Genomic DNA, 17,312 nt, shown 5'->3' on the forward strand with positions numbered 1-17,312 from the left:
GTAGTGAAAATATTTTATATTTTTATAAATGGAAAGATAGCTGCTTTGCTTCCAGGGTAAAGCCACTCCTCAGTAGGTAAGTTCAGTGACACAGAAGACACAGAATGTGATAACTTTTACAACTGCCTCATGACCAATGTGGCTAAAAAATGTGCCTTAAGCTGGGAAGGAAAAAGTAGGTCAGTATTGGAAAGACTTCAACATGGAGAAGATGAGTGTGTGAAAGTTAAAATTGTGGCTCTCACTCTTAAAAAAGGACATATGAGTGTGTGTGTGGGTGTGGCAAACCTCCATGTACAATAATGAACAATTGCTTATACTGATTAAATTATAAATCCAAAACATATTGTGCGATTTACAATTATATGTTTCAGTTATGCATTAGTTAGATAGCATGTACAGCTTTATATTTGTATAGACATTTTCTAAGAGCTGGTACTTAGGCCATTATGTAAATTCTTAAAGAAAATAAAGTGGCGGCTCTCTAAAGACTACTATGTGCATTATTAATTGACATGTGACTGAAACTCAATGCCATCTTTACCTAAAGTCCTCATTGCAAATTATTGAGTTTTTAGTGACCAAACCAGGAAGAGAATTTGAAAAAGTAAAAGCAGAAATCCATTACCATTTGAAGACTAAAGTATTTATTGCATTTTGTAGCAAATTAAGTCCATTGCCCATAAAGTAGTTTAAAACAGTTGCTTGATAGAAAGAGTTACAGTCCAATAGATTTTTCATTATTTTGGAAATACTTAAAATTCTCAAAAATTTAAATGTATGAAAAATTTAAATAAAGAGGCCTCACCAAAAAGAAAAAAGTATAGCTGTTCCTCATTATTCAAAATATATTACATCTAAATGCCTATGAAGATTCGAATCTTAAAGACACCCACTGGCATACTATTTACAGATGAACGTATGCATTTTTAGTTAAAAACATTAAATTTAATTTCTTAATAATCTATTATTGACATTTGTTATGCTTTACACTGAGATCTGGAATTATAATTAGTATTTATTCTTGCTCATAGCCCTAAGGCAAACTGCTAACGTGATGTTCTAAAATTAAAGAAAGTGTGCTTTCTATGTATAATTTGAAACATTTTGTACTTTTCTGTTGTTTCTATTAATGTTATGTGTCTGTGGAAAATGTGTTCATAGTATATTCCGCTGTGTGTTATATGTGGGTATACTGCAGAGGGATGTTGCACTGTTAGAACTCATGTTTAAATTTGCAAACAGGGATCGATCGTATGCCACGCTGGGACCCAACTGGCGGGTTCCAGTCCGAAATTCTCCCAGAAGTCGAAGCTGTGTATACAGGTACCATAAAGTGGTGGTGGGTCTCTCTTTCCACAAATGTGGTGTAAATTTGATCTCTTGAGTCTGCATGCTTTACACAATTACCAAATGAAATTATATTTGTAGAGAATCGTAATTTGAAAACAATCCTAGTTAGCACATGACAGGGGGTTTATGTCACATATTATAAATGTCTAAACACCAATTAGGATTTTCATTTGTAAATTCATGGACCCACATTAAAGAACCTGTTAAATGTAGAGTCTTAGAAAAGAAGAGTTCTCTTCTTAGCTAAAAGTAATTCAGATTTGTTAAAGTAAAATTGTCTGGAAAATGTCAGGATTTTTGCAGTGGATTAAAAAAAGAATTTCCATTTACCTCATTGTAGTTCTCGGTCGACTTTCTACCAAGTTTGCATTTCATTCTCATTCTCATTTCATTCTTTTTCTCTGAACATTTAAATTGTGAGAAGTGATACCTATACCTTAAAAAGCATATTGCATTTCACTGAGGAGTTTCATAACCATATAGACAAATCGGAGCAAATGTCAAGTTCCTTCATACGGTTGTGTACCTTGGAGGAGAATTGCAATATTCTTTTAGTGTAGTTAGATGCTATTTCATTCTTTATAATACATGTTCACACCATCACTCTTCACACAAATCTCTTATTCCTAGAGATCTTACACCTCCGTATGAAAAGGTAGTATTGATGCAGACATGAAAAATAACAGCAGAATCTGCATTATTAAATTAAACACACCAAAAAGCAGTTGGTGTGTTTTTGCAAAACATGGTAGAATCAGTTTAATATGAATCAGAATAAAACAGGCAGTGGTTCAGAATGAGTAGTAATATGCAGATGAATTCTTTATTTCCTGCAATGAGCTATGTGCAAAAAATAAATATATTGCTAAAGATTTCTCCCTTCCACTAATCAATGTTCATTTTAGCAATAAATAAAAAATGTTCAGAAGAACCAAAAGCCAGATTTTATTTTCATTATTAAGGTGTAATGGTGCTCCGAGACCTGCATTTCACCTTGACTGCTGGCTCTGGCAGCAGGCATTGTAACGCCAGAATCCCAGTGTAATGTGTGATTACAGCTGGGCAGCAACACCATCTTCTTGGTACAGGTGACTGGAGATGTCACAACTTGACAGAAATTATAGCCTGGCTTTTCTGCTGGGATTGCAGACTTCCAACTACTATACAAGAACCTCAGCAGTTTTAAGATTAATGTAATGAGTTCTTAAAAATCAATCTCTAAGCTTTTTTAAATGCTCATTCGCATTTCTAGTAGTGGCGCTTCCAGGATTTCTGTGATATATGTCTTTTCACTACTATGTAAAATGAATGTCCCTAGACGTATTGTCTAAATGTAAGCTTAGTGTCACAGTTAATTGTACTTCTTTGTTTTTGTGTTTATCATGTCGAGGAGCAGAAGTGTGAGTGCCACTGATTGTACATTACGAGCTCTGTTTGCATGGATAAGATAAGAATGACCGCTGTATGCAAAATGAAGTCAATGTAATATGTAAGCCATTATGCAACGGGATTTCTTCTCACATTTTCATAAGAACAAACTAGGCCCCTACAACTGTCCATCAGCAAATCCTAAAATGTAAGGATCTTCCTGTTTAAGTAAGGAGGGACAATGTTTAAAACTTTGTTGACCAATTTTACTTCAAATGTGTTTTAGAAGAGAATAATTTCTCAACTAAAAGTGCTTTTTAAAGAGTTTTCTCCCTCCAACATACTGTTAACGGGTGTATTCTTTTTAAACTTTGCAAAGTTTGGAGGAAAACCCTTATCGTTTTCTCAAAACCTTAATTTAGAGTCATATTTCTGGTCTATTGAGGCTCTTCTGAGCAACTTGATATCAGAGATTCAGCCAGGAACTGTTTATCATGCTTGTGCCCCCTTTTCGCAAGGTTCAGTGCCTCCTGATCATCAAAGTACTGATGCAGACTCCAGGAAGGTTGTTTTGTATATTAAATAAACCCCTCACTTAAAACAGTGTTTGAGTCATTTCAAAAGTTGTGCAGAGATAGAATTGCTTATGTCACTGTCTAGCTCTACAGAATGGAAGCTGGTGATAGATTTGGGTGGAAATTAAGTGCATACACAAAGCGCATCATAAACTTGATCAATTAATCAGGGGTTTATAAAGTGCCGCTACTCAACCATGAGGGTCTCAAGGCATAAACTAAGGACACTATCCAAAGAGTTTCACACATTCTCATTAAAAATAAAGATGCATAGCGTGAGCCCCTACCTGGTCTTTTCTAGCACAATACCTATGTTGTGAATGGTTAACAGGCACAAAATGGCGGGTATGGACAGTGGTGCTGTAGGGGGTTAGTGAAAGCGGCCAGCCACTTCACCACCTATGCCTGGGTTGTTATCTGAGAGGTTCTGTTGTGGGTACTGTTGATCATTTTGATCATCTACTCATAGATTATCTGTCGCTTAAAATTAGCTTTTCGTAATGGTACCAAGGAAGACACATGCAACCATTTGCTCATTGAGAGTGTTAGAGTTTAGATGTACCACACTCTGTGCATAGCATCAAATAGCCCAAAGCTGTAGCTCTACATTTATACTGATTTTCTGTATGAGCAAACATTTCAGATTTAGTGCTGCATTTTTAATTGCTTTTGAGTGGACCAGGAGGAGGTGTGTTCCTGCTGAATGATATTATGAAAAGACAGGAGCGTGGCTGCTTTGGATCCCTTGCTTTAATCTGCAGACTGTCTCTTCCCTGCTCATTGTTTGCCCCGCCTTTCTTCATATAGACACTGAGGAGATCCAATAGCATATATACACAGAGGCCAAAAATGGCTTTCACAGCTGATTGGAATGTATGACAATTCTAAGCCACACCAGAAGGGGGTGCCTGATTTCCTCTATAAGAAGCAAATGTGGCGGGATTGCTAGAGTTGCGTCAGGAAAATTTCACTTCACAGCAATAGTAGGTTCATTGGAAGTTCGTAATGAACAATGGAAAGATTGGATTGGAGTGGCGAGTCTAAGAAAATATTTTTCTCAAACGCGCTTTATTGGTTTTCTGGTATGTACAACATAAACAACCAGTATAATCTGCAAAACCATAGAGTTAAGGCCCAGCATCACAATCCAGTTGTGGGTGCCACTGGAAGTTCCCACTTTCTCCCACATTGCACATGCTAGTACCATTCCCAGATCAGTAAGTATCCTTTGGTAGCGTAATACATTTAGTTCATGATAAATCCGCACAAACACTATCCTAGCCTGGAGATCAATGGAAACTCCCAGAACCTACGTCAAAAGAAGTCGGGCCAGACTCCAGAATACCTGTATTTAGAGCCATAATATGTGATAGGTTGTAAGGCTTGTAGCTTTTAGGTCCTGCTAAATCAAAACAATTTCGCCCTGGTTCAGAAAGGTGAAACCTTCTCCTATTCCTAACTCTCTGGGTTACGTTTATGCCTCCTTTCAGTCTGAGATGTATCAAGGTCTATGTCCTGCTCCCATTATACTTTACAATGGTCAACTATTTTTGTTAGTGCCCCCTGGAGAAGACCTATAAAGCATCTTATCCATGACTGAGCTGAAATCTGCAATCAATATTACACTGTCCAGTAGTATGTCAAGCAACGGGCCCATATTCTGTCAAGAACCATACATTTTAGTCTTGTGGGAACTTAAACATAAACAATAACTGACTAATGAAAATCTCAGGTACTTGTAAATATGGCATAACAGCTCTGTGTGTGTATTCCCAGTGCTAGTCCACCGTAATAGCATTGACTTTCTAATTTCTCATTGATTTTCTGGCCACACCTTGGAAAACCAGTTGCATTGCTGGTATGTGCGAGCTGTAAACACCCACCTCTGACTACAAACCATCAGCTATAGCCAATGAAATATGATTCATTAAGGAGTACCAGGTCTGGTGTATGCTTGTGCAGCAACTAGAGATGCACCCCACCCTTGACTTTGTTGTCTAAACTATTTACATTGCAAGTAACTAGCCAACCAATGGCCATTGATTTAGGAGCCTAGCCATATCTACTGCATTGCATGGCTTTGTATTATGATAAGCTTGCTAAGCGTATTCTGTATGGCTCGGTCAAAATTTACAACACCGCTTTGAACATTCTACTCCACCACACACTCCACACTTTTGTGGTAAGTCTTAAACTATCTACAACCCCAGTGCACAAAGTGCCTTTCATCCTATCAAAAATCTTAACTGTACTAACCAGTAACAATTAGGAGGTTGAAGGTAGGTAGGTAGAAGAGGGTTGAATCCTGTATGCATCGCCATCTGACCCCTCGTTCCTTTGGTGTTGGTGCAGACATTTTAAATAATAATGACTGACATTGGCTACATGTCTCACTTCCTGAGAATCAAGATAGTCACATTATCACAAACCCTGAGGCTCAGAAGTGGAATCATACAACTATTGTGTGAGTAAACATATACATTTTGCACAATCTGCTATAGGTTCTAGTAATACCTTCCACTACCAATTCAAGTGCGTTCACACTCTTGATGATATTCTGTACCTCGGCCCACACTAAGGCTGTTCCCTTACTGATTGACCCGGTACTTGGAAACTCTTTAACATTATGAATGGATCCATAGCATGAGTACTGGGGTGAAAAATCTGTGACTTACTGATAGAATTGAGAATAGGCCCTGAAGAAGTCAAGACATACTACCTGACGAAACACATGTTGGCCAGAAGTGTTGATGAGTTTAATAAAATAAAAAGACAGCCTATGAACATGTCAGGTAAGACAGTCATTTCAAGTGTTCTATAAATAGTGAATCATTAATTTTTTAAAGTAGATTGGGAAATGTCTTCTAAAGGTTTGGTAAAATTGATAACAACAAACGACAAACCACTAGTTGATTATGAATACAAGCACATCCAAAGATCTTATTTGGACTTACTTTTTCATTGTTTTTATGTTCCCTGTTATTATCAATACCACACAGGCAAATGCTGAATTCAGCATCTCTTTAGCAGGATTGACTTTGTAAAGAGCATTGTAAAGTTAGGAATATGTCATTGCCATGTACTATGTTGTTCACTAATTTTCATATAAAAATCAACCTCTGTATGTTTTCTGAGCTTTTAAAGATTTTTTGTTTCATTATTAATGATGTTCAAATGTTATAGCTGATGCAATAGGCAAGACTAAGATAAGATTAGCTCCTAGGTCTGCTTAACTCCCTATAGCAAGTCTTTTAAAGCCCTGTAGCTGAAAAATCTACCAGTTGTGTTGATTGTGGTTCTCTAGTCTGTTTTGAACAATATGGGTTGTGTTTTTGCAATCACAGAGAAAAAATGGCCCAAGAGGAATTTAAATAAATGCAAGTAGTTGTTTTAGATAACAATACAAAAGATATGAAAAAACATCTGAATCTATTTTTCCCAATGTAATATCCATTGTATAGAGTTTCTTTGTTTTAACCCCTTCAGTGCCACGCCCTTTCCCCCTCCTGTGCCGGGCGTTGCACTAGTGGGTGGGGTTCATGACGAGATAGTCTCGTCATGGGCACAGCGCAACCGCGCTCCATGACGAGACTATCTCGTCATGGGCACTGAAGAGGTTAATCATCCTTAAATCAATCTAATCACCATTAAAGTATTTATAAAAAAGATTTAATAATATTATAAACATTGAAATGTTAACTAGAAATTATTAATTCAGGTTGAGAAAAGAGAAGCCTTGTATAAGTTGCACACCTACACATAACATTGTGATAAAACTTTTTTTTTCTTAAATTAAAGTGAAGATAATAGTTAAAGGGAAATATGTCTCCTTAATAATCGAAAGAAGGCATTACCGGGCAGGATTGCCCACATTCTAACCCTACACATTGGGATGCACATGACGAGAACTGAGCATGAGCAGTGTCAAACTGCCCTCACTCCAAAATGTATCAAAAGTGCCTAAATACTTAGGAAATTGCAGCATGTTTTATCCTGACAGATGTACAAAGGTGTGGTTCTGCAAATAACTAGGAGACACTGTTACAGCCCTTGCAAAAGGGACGTGTGGAACTATTCCAGCAACCAGAGTGTGTGCACATAGCTGGTGTGACATATCTGCCGCAGCGAGTGTAACCCAAAATACCGGCAGTGTTATATGCATTGTTGACACTAGCTCATCTGTAAACTCTTCACTTCATATATTCCACAGTTCAATTGCACTGGTGAAATTATACCTGCCATTCGAGCCAAACTTTGTGCAGACAAGGCGTAGTATTAGCCATATTAGACGTCTCTAACACTTTTCACTAATGGTGCAGTTAGCTTGCGTAAATGAAACCAATAATCAATTGATATCATATTATCATCTTTCAATTACATTAGTCGTTTACTTCCTTTTCTCAAATTGACTTTAAATTCTACAAGTGCGTTCTATTTCCAGATATATTTGTCCAGTGCTTTTTTCAGATTGCATATAGATTAACTGTTGAATTCAGTAAATGAAAAGTGTGTAAAACCCCTGAACTTGTAACATTTTATTTAATATTTGCCTTCACACCCACGTGCATTCTAATGGGTTTAATTCAGGCATGCAGCCTGCACAACACTTCAGATAATGCAATAATCAATGAGTGATATTTTAGTTTTTGAGTAACAATTAGCTGAGTGGCACTTCTACAAACAAAACAGGAGAATTAAAAAATCTATATTTTATATAGAGAGGCCTGTGGGCGCTGGCACTTCTGTGAAGCACATAGAAATAGCGGTGTGTTTATCGTTTCAGCTCGTCGCGCTCAGAGAGAGCCAGCGCCTGGACACAGTCACGACCTGCAACAGAACGGTACGTAAACATTTATAGTTTTGAACTTTCTTCTAGGCAGGGCAGTTTTACATTGCTGTGCCCAGCACCTCCGTGTTTTACCAGTTGTAATTTACTGTTGTTTAAAAGGCCTTCTGGCATTGCCTTGTACTTTTGCATCACATACTGTCCCATCAATTGATTTTGTTTTTTAATTAGGTAAACAAATGTCCATAACATAGTAGACACCTCCTCACCAAGGTACACACAGCATTTATTCAGAAAACAACAGGCACATCCATTGCGTCGAATTACAGTATCTTCCTCAAACATCTGAGGAAGACTAATGTCCATCACTTGTACTCCTCACAAGAAAATAAAAACAATACGTTCCCACCTAGGTAGGCACTCCATTCAATCAAGTCCAAGAGACCCAACCGCCCCAGATTCTCTTGTATTTCTTCTACCATCCCCTACCACGATAAATGTCTCTTTACATCAACGTACAGTGGTCCATACCAACCACCTAGTCTTGGTGTTGGGGAATTGTCCCAAAGCCCTATTTCCTAGCTATGTCCCGTTTCACCACCATGCATCCTAAGTTCACTAAAAGCTTGATATAATGGGTATGATCCAGCTTTCCCCATATTTCCAACAGACTGGAGCTCCAGTGGTGTCATTATTGCATCTTCCGAAGTTCCCCCTCACCACCTTCCAGTAGCTGTCAAATTTAGGGCAGCTCCAGAGCCTGTGATAAAACGTGCCCTCCAGACCCCATCCCCTGAGACAATGGGGAGCCGCAGCCCGGCCAAGCCTATGGAGCACTTGATCATTTGTTGCTCTCGGTAACCCCAGTGATGATCATGCTTTTCCCTAAATAATCATGGTCCACTTCATAAAGGGCATCCCGCTGCTGCACAAACTATGACTTTGGTGTAGTTCTACAAGGTTTGCTTTCCCACCCATGGGTTAAACCTGGGTCAAAGCACCAGTGCTTAATGTGAAAGACTAGTTATTGTAGCCCTGCAGAACCCCACTCAGTACATTTTTGAAGTAGAGCTATTGCCTCTGGGTTACTAACAATTCCCTGCAATGGGGCCAGGGGCACTGTGGTAACAGAAACAAACCTATTTCATTATTCACAGTATCACACACACGGGACTAAGAAGAGTAGGCACGTTTAACTTAAACATGTTTATTACAACAGGACAAATCAGTTTCTCGGCACATCTAAAATGACTACACAGGGTGTCATTAAAACAGCAAGAAGGGACGTTGTAGTATTCCACGAGGTTGAACAAAAACTCAGTGAATTCCACGAACTCCCAATTAATAAAACAGAGACCTCATATACTTTTGGTATAATAACAAGTATCTCTGTCTTCACATGCTAAAATGCATATAGTCATTTCACAAAATTAAAAATGAAAATTTAGCAAGCAGTGAGAGAGGTGATGATTTTGGGATCCTCCCTAACCTAGGGAGAGAACCAAACAGATGCCTTGAAAACAAAGAGCACATCTTGCTGAATGATTCGGTGGTTGTTCCATCCTCTTAGGACCACCCCAAGCACAGTTATGGGCAAAAATACAATCCCAACCAAAGGCCCTGCAAAGCATTATGGCATGATATGCTCTTTGTGTTCAAGGCATCTGCTTGGTCCTCCCCCTAGGTTATTGTTAATTGTAATTAGTTAATTAATTAATTAATTGTTAATTAATTTTGTTAATTTATTACTATTTTACAATATTGTAGGTGACGGTTATAGGGGAAAATGGTGGGAGGTAAATTAATTTTGAAAAAATAATGACTTAATGGGTATACTAAATTATTCCCCTACGCTATCCAACACTTTCCCTACTGTTACACTTGGTGGAGTGGGAATATTACATTATTCCCACCCGCTATCCAACACTTTCCCTACTGGTACACTCACTGGAGTGGAAATAGTAATTTTTACTCACCAGCTATCCAACACTTTCCCTACTGTTGCACTCACTGGAGTGGGAATAGTAATTTTTACCCTCCCGCTATCCAACACTTTCCCTACTGTTGCACTCACTGGAGTGGGAATAGTAATTTTTAACCACCCGCTATCCAACACTTTCCCTACTGTTGCACTCACTGGAGTGGCAATAGTAATTTTTACCCTCCCGCTATCCAACACTTTCCCTACTGTTGCACTTGGTGGAGTGGGAATAGTAATTTGTATCCACCCGCTATCCAACACTTTCCCTACTGTACCACTTGTTGGAGTGGAAATAGTAATTTTACCCTTTACGATATGCAACGTCTTCAGTATTGTTATGTTTAATGTAGTGTAAAATATATATTTTTTAATATATTTGTTTTAATGTTTTACTTTTAACTTATATTTAATTTATTTTTATATTAATGTTATAGGTTTATTTATATATATATGTAATTATATTTTAAATTATGTTTTTTACATTTTATAGTTACAAATATTAATTATTTGTTAATATTATTAAGTTAATATATATAATAAAAAACAAAAATGCATGTATTTTTTTTACATTACATGTATTATTTCTTAAATCGAATGTTTTTGAATTATTTTTAAGTATGTTTCACTATATTATTGACAACGATATTTAGGATTCAATATTTTTGTAATTTCCTGTTTGTAGATAGGAAGTCGATATTCTGGCAGCTCGATATTCTGCTCCTCAATATTCTGTCAGTGATCTGTTTAAAATGTCATTTAAAGCCTAACACCCTAAAACCTACTGCTATGCCCTGTACCGATAAAGCATAGAAAGTAAAGCATCTGGTGGTCGAGGGGTTTTCAGGGAGAAGAGACAAACCACTTACCTTGTTGACTGTGTTTATCAGTGTAGGAATGAAGGTGGTGTTTCCTGCAAAGGGCTAACACGCACTGTGGTAGCAGCCTTTCTCTGGGACTCAGCTTTATCAGCAGCCTGCTAGATGTAGAATCTTCTAAATGCCTTGGCAGTAGTTGAGACCATCTCCGGCAGAATCTTTTGCGATAATCTGGAAGAAGTACTTTGCCTGACAAGCGGTAGCCCTTATATACTAAATGTTATCAGAGATTGGAATTTCTGACATAAATTTAGGAATGGCAGACATAGATTATGTACATCAAGGTGTGTGTCCCAGGCGTTTCCTTATCACATATAAGGTGAAAAGATGTCAATTTAGCTACACTATTTTGGTTATATGTTTGTATTTGTTCTTATTTGACCTTGACATAGTAATAAGTAGACATCTGTCGCAGACTGATGTCACATCAGGTGTAATATCTATGTCATTAACCAAATGACTTAACACTATCCCCGTTTTTAGAAAGATTAGGTCAGTCATTCTGCATAAAATGAGGAAAATGGCAACACCCATAACCTAAAATTGAAAAGATGTCGACTTCCATTACCTAACATGGATTCGGTGCCTACTTAAAAATGGAGTCAGACAAGGACTGTAAAGTCGTGGCTGGAGAGGGGAGAAATGTATAACCTCTTGAGCTCAAATTAGGATATGTGCAGGGAATTGGGTCAACATGTTTCATGCCTATTTAAGGTCCAAGGGATGTCAGCATTTTGCCAGGACCAAGGGATCCTCGTCTACTCGGACAAGGACTGTATGTGTGATTGGGTGAGTGAAGTGCCGTACCCTGGTAGCTGAACCAGTGATGCAACCCAGTACAATTGAAAATTAAGGTACCTTCAGGATACAACTAGGGGGGGGAAATACTGGCCTTTCGTGTCATTCTAGGCATCCACACAGTGACAGGAGACGGAGCCACAATTGGTGCTCCTCCAGGGTGTGCGACCTAACCAAGCCCTCCCCTCTCCCGCCACGACTTTACAATCCTTGTTTTTAATATTGCATAGAAACCCAGTGAATAAAGGATACCTTGTGGTTTCCTATAGCTATTTTGAATTCTCACTCGCACTCTCCCATCTCTACTCACTCTAGTTTTTTTGCCCCCTCACTCCTCAGACTTCACATCTGCAAAAAGAGAAGACCTTTGGCAGTGAGTCCCCGTGCGTGGCTCATTGGGCATTGCAGGGCCGGCCCAACGAGGAGCTGCCCGATGATGAAGCATGACACCTTTCAGGGTGTGTAAGGGTCCTTACCCCCCAACTGTTCTCTCAACCTCCTTGCACCTGGGACATTATCCCTCCCTTTCCCCTTTCAACGCCTTCCTTAGGAATTGCATACTCATTTTATTTGTTAGACATTTAGAGGGGCGTGTATGCTGGACCTATCTAAAAGCCCAGGTCCCTCCTTCTGTGATTTATACAAGACTAACATTTCCCTTTTTAAAATAATATACACATTGTTTTAATATCTAAAGGCCAGATTTAGAGTTTGTTAGACAAGGTGCTCCGTCACAAATGCAGCTGAGTACCCTACCCACCAAACTGATGGTCCGTCTGCTCTAACCAGAGTCAGACGGTCCATCATGTTTCAGAGAGGGGTGCCACCTCTGTTTCCGTTGGTGTAAAACTGACGGAAACCCTAAATCGATGGCTGTTCTCCACAGGGCCCGTGGAGATCTCTAAATATGGTCAGCTGTAGCGGCAAGGTTGGTGGAGGTCTGATTTAGGCTCTAGATACATTGCTGATCACTTTTAACCCTGTCCCTCCTTTACCTACACATATACATCATTAAAATAACACAGATTCACTAACATGCTTGTAGGGAAGAGTTGAAACACCAACCATAAAAAAAGTGTATATACCCATTTGTCTGTACATCCCCCAGAACCATTTCTAAGTTCTGTTTTAGGTCCATGGAAACAGGTACTTACTTTTCATGATGAAAGCAATCTGCCATTTTGGGGCAAGCATGACTTTTGTAGTGGCTTCTCTCGGAGTGCCTCAGTTGCAGCGCTCGCCCTGATTGAGTTCCAGGAGAAGACCTCACTCTCCACCACTCCAGCCACACTCGAGTAATAACCTGAGCTGCATGCTGAGGCACTTGCATATGTTTGTTTGGACCGGTGAAAGTATTTGGACACCACGACAAAGAGTATAAATAATATGACTCTGTTTAACTTGGATATTGCACTAATTATACACTATAATTGGCATCTGGCTTTAATCCGATTTATATGGAAGCAAGTACTTACAGGATTCACTTCTTCACAACGCTGAGTCCTGAGGATGGCCTCATGGACCCAGAGGGCCAATGAAGACCAAAATGTCGCCACCGCATCCTCCTTAACTTTAGTCATCACAATTTGTATTCTTTTAAGTCCCATTCTTGCGAGTATTTGAATGATGGATTCATTGGGACCAAAGATGATTTTTTCAAACTGTTTTGGTTAAGAGGAGTGACTGCACTTCTATTAATCACCATATAGGTGGTACCAATGTTGTTTCTTTTTTTTAAATATATTTTTATTCGCATTTATACATGTGCTCAACACGAAAATAAAATCAATACAATCAGAGAAACACAGTAGAAAGGCAGTTCCTTTAGCATATCAAGAATATCATGAAAATAACGATACCCGCATTTCCTTCAAAACAGTGTGTATGCTCAGACTCAGTACTGCTTATCCATACAGTACTACTGCACTGCGTAATTCCCCGTAGATATCAGCATTTTTATAATAATCAAATTATATGTTAGCTCCATTCCCGTGGGGGGTAAATGAGCATCCATTATGTCAAACGGTTCTTCCCTTCTGGTTGCCCATAGACATGTCCTTGTTGTCTACAGTACCTTTTTCTGTACATAATACAACACATTGTACCAGTTCCATAGAGAAATCAGAATAAATAAACCTATAACAACTTCTAAACCCAAACCACCAGAGGGTCGCTCACCTAAACTTATGCCTTTAGTGTAAAGCATCCAATCAAAGGTCGGCAGGAGGTAAAAGAGGGGGTCTGAGTTTGTTCCGGTGCGTGTCTCTGCTCCCACATTCTCACCTTATCTGCCCAGGGTTCTGCCAGCGGTTTACGTCGTTTCATAACCCTATCGTCTCTTAACAGGGCTTGTTCCTCCGCTCTTACCCAGCGGGTGACGTCTTCCTCCCAGGTCCTTACTAGTGGGGCATGCTGTGATTTCCACCCAAGAGCTATCCGTCTCCTAGCGAGGATGAGAGCCAGATCTATAAACCTGTGCCCCAGTTTTTGCGGCTTCGGTCTCGGAAATAATCCAAGTAGACAAATCTCTGGGGAGCACGCCAGGGATCTAGAGAAGACCTTATTAAGCGTATCTATAACAGTAGACCAGTAACCTACCAGCTGCCCACAGGACCAGATCATATGATCAAAATCTGCATCCAATTTAGAGCATCTGGCGCAGGCCTGACCCTCCCTGCAATATACCATGTTTAACCTATGTGGGGTAAGGTACGTTCTATGTACAATATTAAATTGTATTAATTTAAAAGCTGCATTTCGGGATACCTTTTTTGGACCACCCAAAATCTTTTCCCACTCCTTCTCAGTCAATTGTCTATTTAACGCAGACTCCCATCTTTCCAACAAGCCAGGCAGGGAAGGAGTTGTTAGTTCCCTTATTGCCAAGTACAACCATTTCACTAAGTGTCCCGCTGAGCCCAGCGTCAATGGCGCCTGTAAGGCAGGAAGGGTGCCTGGTTCATTCTCCGCTACACCCCATAGCTCTGTCATCGCCCCTCGGATTTTGTGGTAGTTTAAAAACTGTCCTGGTGGAAGTTCATGGTACTCTAAAATCTCGGTCAATGGCAGCAGTTCACCATCCCTGTAACAGTCCCCAACTGTCTGTATGCCCACCTCCTCCCATCCCGCTAGTTGCCTGCCAGTAAGGGGTGGACCTCTTCCCGCCTGAGGGACACCCGTGATTGGTATGCTGGGTGCATAGAGCAACGTTTCTTTAGAGCGCGCTGCACACCTATCCCAACAGGTCACCGCCACGGAAAGCAATGCCCCCACATTGGTAAGTTTCTGGCGACGATTAAGCAACCTAGGGAGCAGTAACATGCGTAGAGCCTCTGGGGAAAGCGATGACATAGATGGGTCTCTCCCATCCAACCATCTAGCAAGCCACTGGAGCTGGGCCGCCAGATAGTAACCCTCAAAATCCGGGGCAACCAGTCCCCCGTTCGCCAATGGGAGCCACATGGTCTGCAGCGATACCCTATTCCGGCCACCATCCCACACCAAATCTCGCAACATCCCATTAAGATTTCTGAACCATTGTTTGGGTACCACAACAGGCAGGTTGACAAAATAATACAAAAGTCGTGGCAGTATGACTATTTTGGACAGCGCTATCCTAGCCATGACCGGATGTTTGAGCGTCCGCCAGAATGCCACATTCGCCCGAAGGGATCTCAGGGCTCCCCCCCAGATTACCATCAAAAATATCAGTTTGTGAATGATAAATTCGTATCCCCAGGTATCTAAAGGAGACTGGCGTCCATTCTAGGCCAGCTGGGAAGTCCTGTTACACAGGATCAATGATTAGGCTGATGCGGAGCGCTCGGCTCACGCGTCCACCATCATCGGTTGTGAAGCCACGCCCCCGTACCAATGTTGTTGTTATTGTAATATATGTATGTACTTCTTTGAATTTGTATATATGTAATGTGATGTGTATTAATGATGTGTATAATATAATGAATGAGATATAAATGAAGTAAAAGAATATAAAAATATATTTTACATCAATATGTCTGGGATTGTAACTCTAAATTGTGTAATTAATCACTAGTATCACATCAGTGACCTTTAAAAAATCGTTGAAATAATTTGTTTTAAATGATTCCTCAAGGAATATTTTGTATGAGATAACTATTATACCCAGTTCCTTGTGGAAAATTGGGTTGCCCTATTGAGTTAGAAGAAGCATCTGCAGATATGTCACTGTTAAAAAGAAGGAATTCACAATACGGTGGCAGCTGATGTCTGTCATGTTTGAATGTACATATCACATCTCCAGGACCTAAAATTTGAGAAAAAATATGTTCTGGAATTTTATTTTCAGTACAAGAAATTCATTATTTTTAACAAATCTCAAGAAAGTGCACAGAGCTGAAACATTACATAGTACACCCATGTCAATGCAAATTCTTTTTTCAGTTTTGTTTTGGCCCTGTGTAATCCAGCATTTTGTCTATTTTTAATGTGCTCTTGCCTCTTACTTTAGTCTGACTGGGGCATGCAGCTGCACATCAGCAAATTCTTCTGGTGTCATCGATATGGAAGGTCCAGTAAGAAGAAAGACACTTCTTAAAGAAGGGAAGAGACCGACAGTGAGTTGTTGTTCTCTTTATAAAATGTTTCTGCTTATAATTTGCCACAAAGTGCATTAAATCAATCTTTTTTTCTTGCATACATTTGTTGTTCAAGTCATCAGGTTGTCTTTATACAATGGTGTTGATGTGAAGAGAAAAAGGCCTCCTGATTAGTAAGACTATTTATTTTGCTGCATTCAGTCTCTTATCATAGTTCATATTGTAATTTATTTTACAATCCTTAACTGTTCAACTTTCTCTCCCTTATACTTGGTGTTTCTATCTGTATCTGGTTAAGAACATTATGGTTCCTCAGAATGCCCTGGTTAATGTCACTTAACACGTATTACTAAAGAGTCCTAAAATAGAAAATTCCTACTCATCCATACTTGAATTGACTCTTAATAAATTGTTATATGATGATAATCGTTTGAATATCCACACTTTTATACACTACCACATTTACTTGGTGGCGTATGACTTTGATGCATTGATGAGCTTAGTTTCTTAATCTTACATTAACATTTTGCATGTTCAATTATTTCTCCAGATTCTCAAAAAAATATAACAAAGAAAACAAAGTCTTCAATCTCACTAAACGACTAACTTCATTTGCATGAATATAGTCATCTCATAAACACAAACATCAGGAACAGCAAAGGTGTCAAATTCGGTCTCCACCTATGCAAACATTTTTAATGATAACTAACATACAAATGTATCTTTATATACTTTTTCATCACTAAGACAACATTTTATTTCACTGAAACATTTCATTGATGATATCTTCAGGGTATGGTGTGGTACTAAACATGGTTACGTAGTATTTTTGAAAAGCTAAATTAAGTACAACAGTTCTTTGCCCACTTGCTTCCTCGCCTTTTCTTTGCTCTAGGTAAGTTGGTTTTGTCCACAGCAAAGTTCTGGTTGTTCCATCTACAAGCCATTTCTATCATAGCTTCAGGTATTTTAGACCAGCTCAAGCATGTGCGTGCCAAG

At 39.2% G+C, this 17,312-nt stretch overlaps 1 protein-coding gene across 2 annotated transcripts in view; it reads left to right on the forward strand.

Annotated features, from left to right (window-relative positions):
- The window catches only part of RALGPS1 (Ral GEF with PH domain and SH3 binding motif 1), a 1,694,135-nt gene that overhangs the window by 1,590,000 nt on the left and 86,823 nt on the right, over positions 1-17,312 (forward strand). Inside the window, exons 16-18 of one of the 2 annotated variants that reach the window (XM_085613822.1) lie at positions 1,246-1,326; positions 8,080-8,136; positions 16,226-16,331. In XM_085613822.1, the coding sequence (XP_085469948.1) occupies positions 1,246-1,326; positions 8,080-8,136; positions 16,226-16,331 (244 nt within the window). The remainder of the gene's footprint in view (positions 1-1,245; positions 1,327-8,079; positions 8,137-16,225; positions 16,332-17,312) is intronic. The other variant, XM_085613823.1, reaches the window with a different exon arrangement.

The sequence above is a fragment of the Triturus cristatus genome, chromosome 1_2 (assembly GCF_964204655.1).
Source record: "Triturus cristatus chromosome 1_2, aTriCri1.1, whole genome shotgun sequence".
In the NCBI taxonomy this organism is placed as follows: Eukaryota; Metazoa; Chordata; class Amphibia; order Caudata; family Salamandridae; genus Triturus; species Triturus cristatus.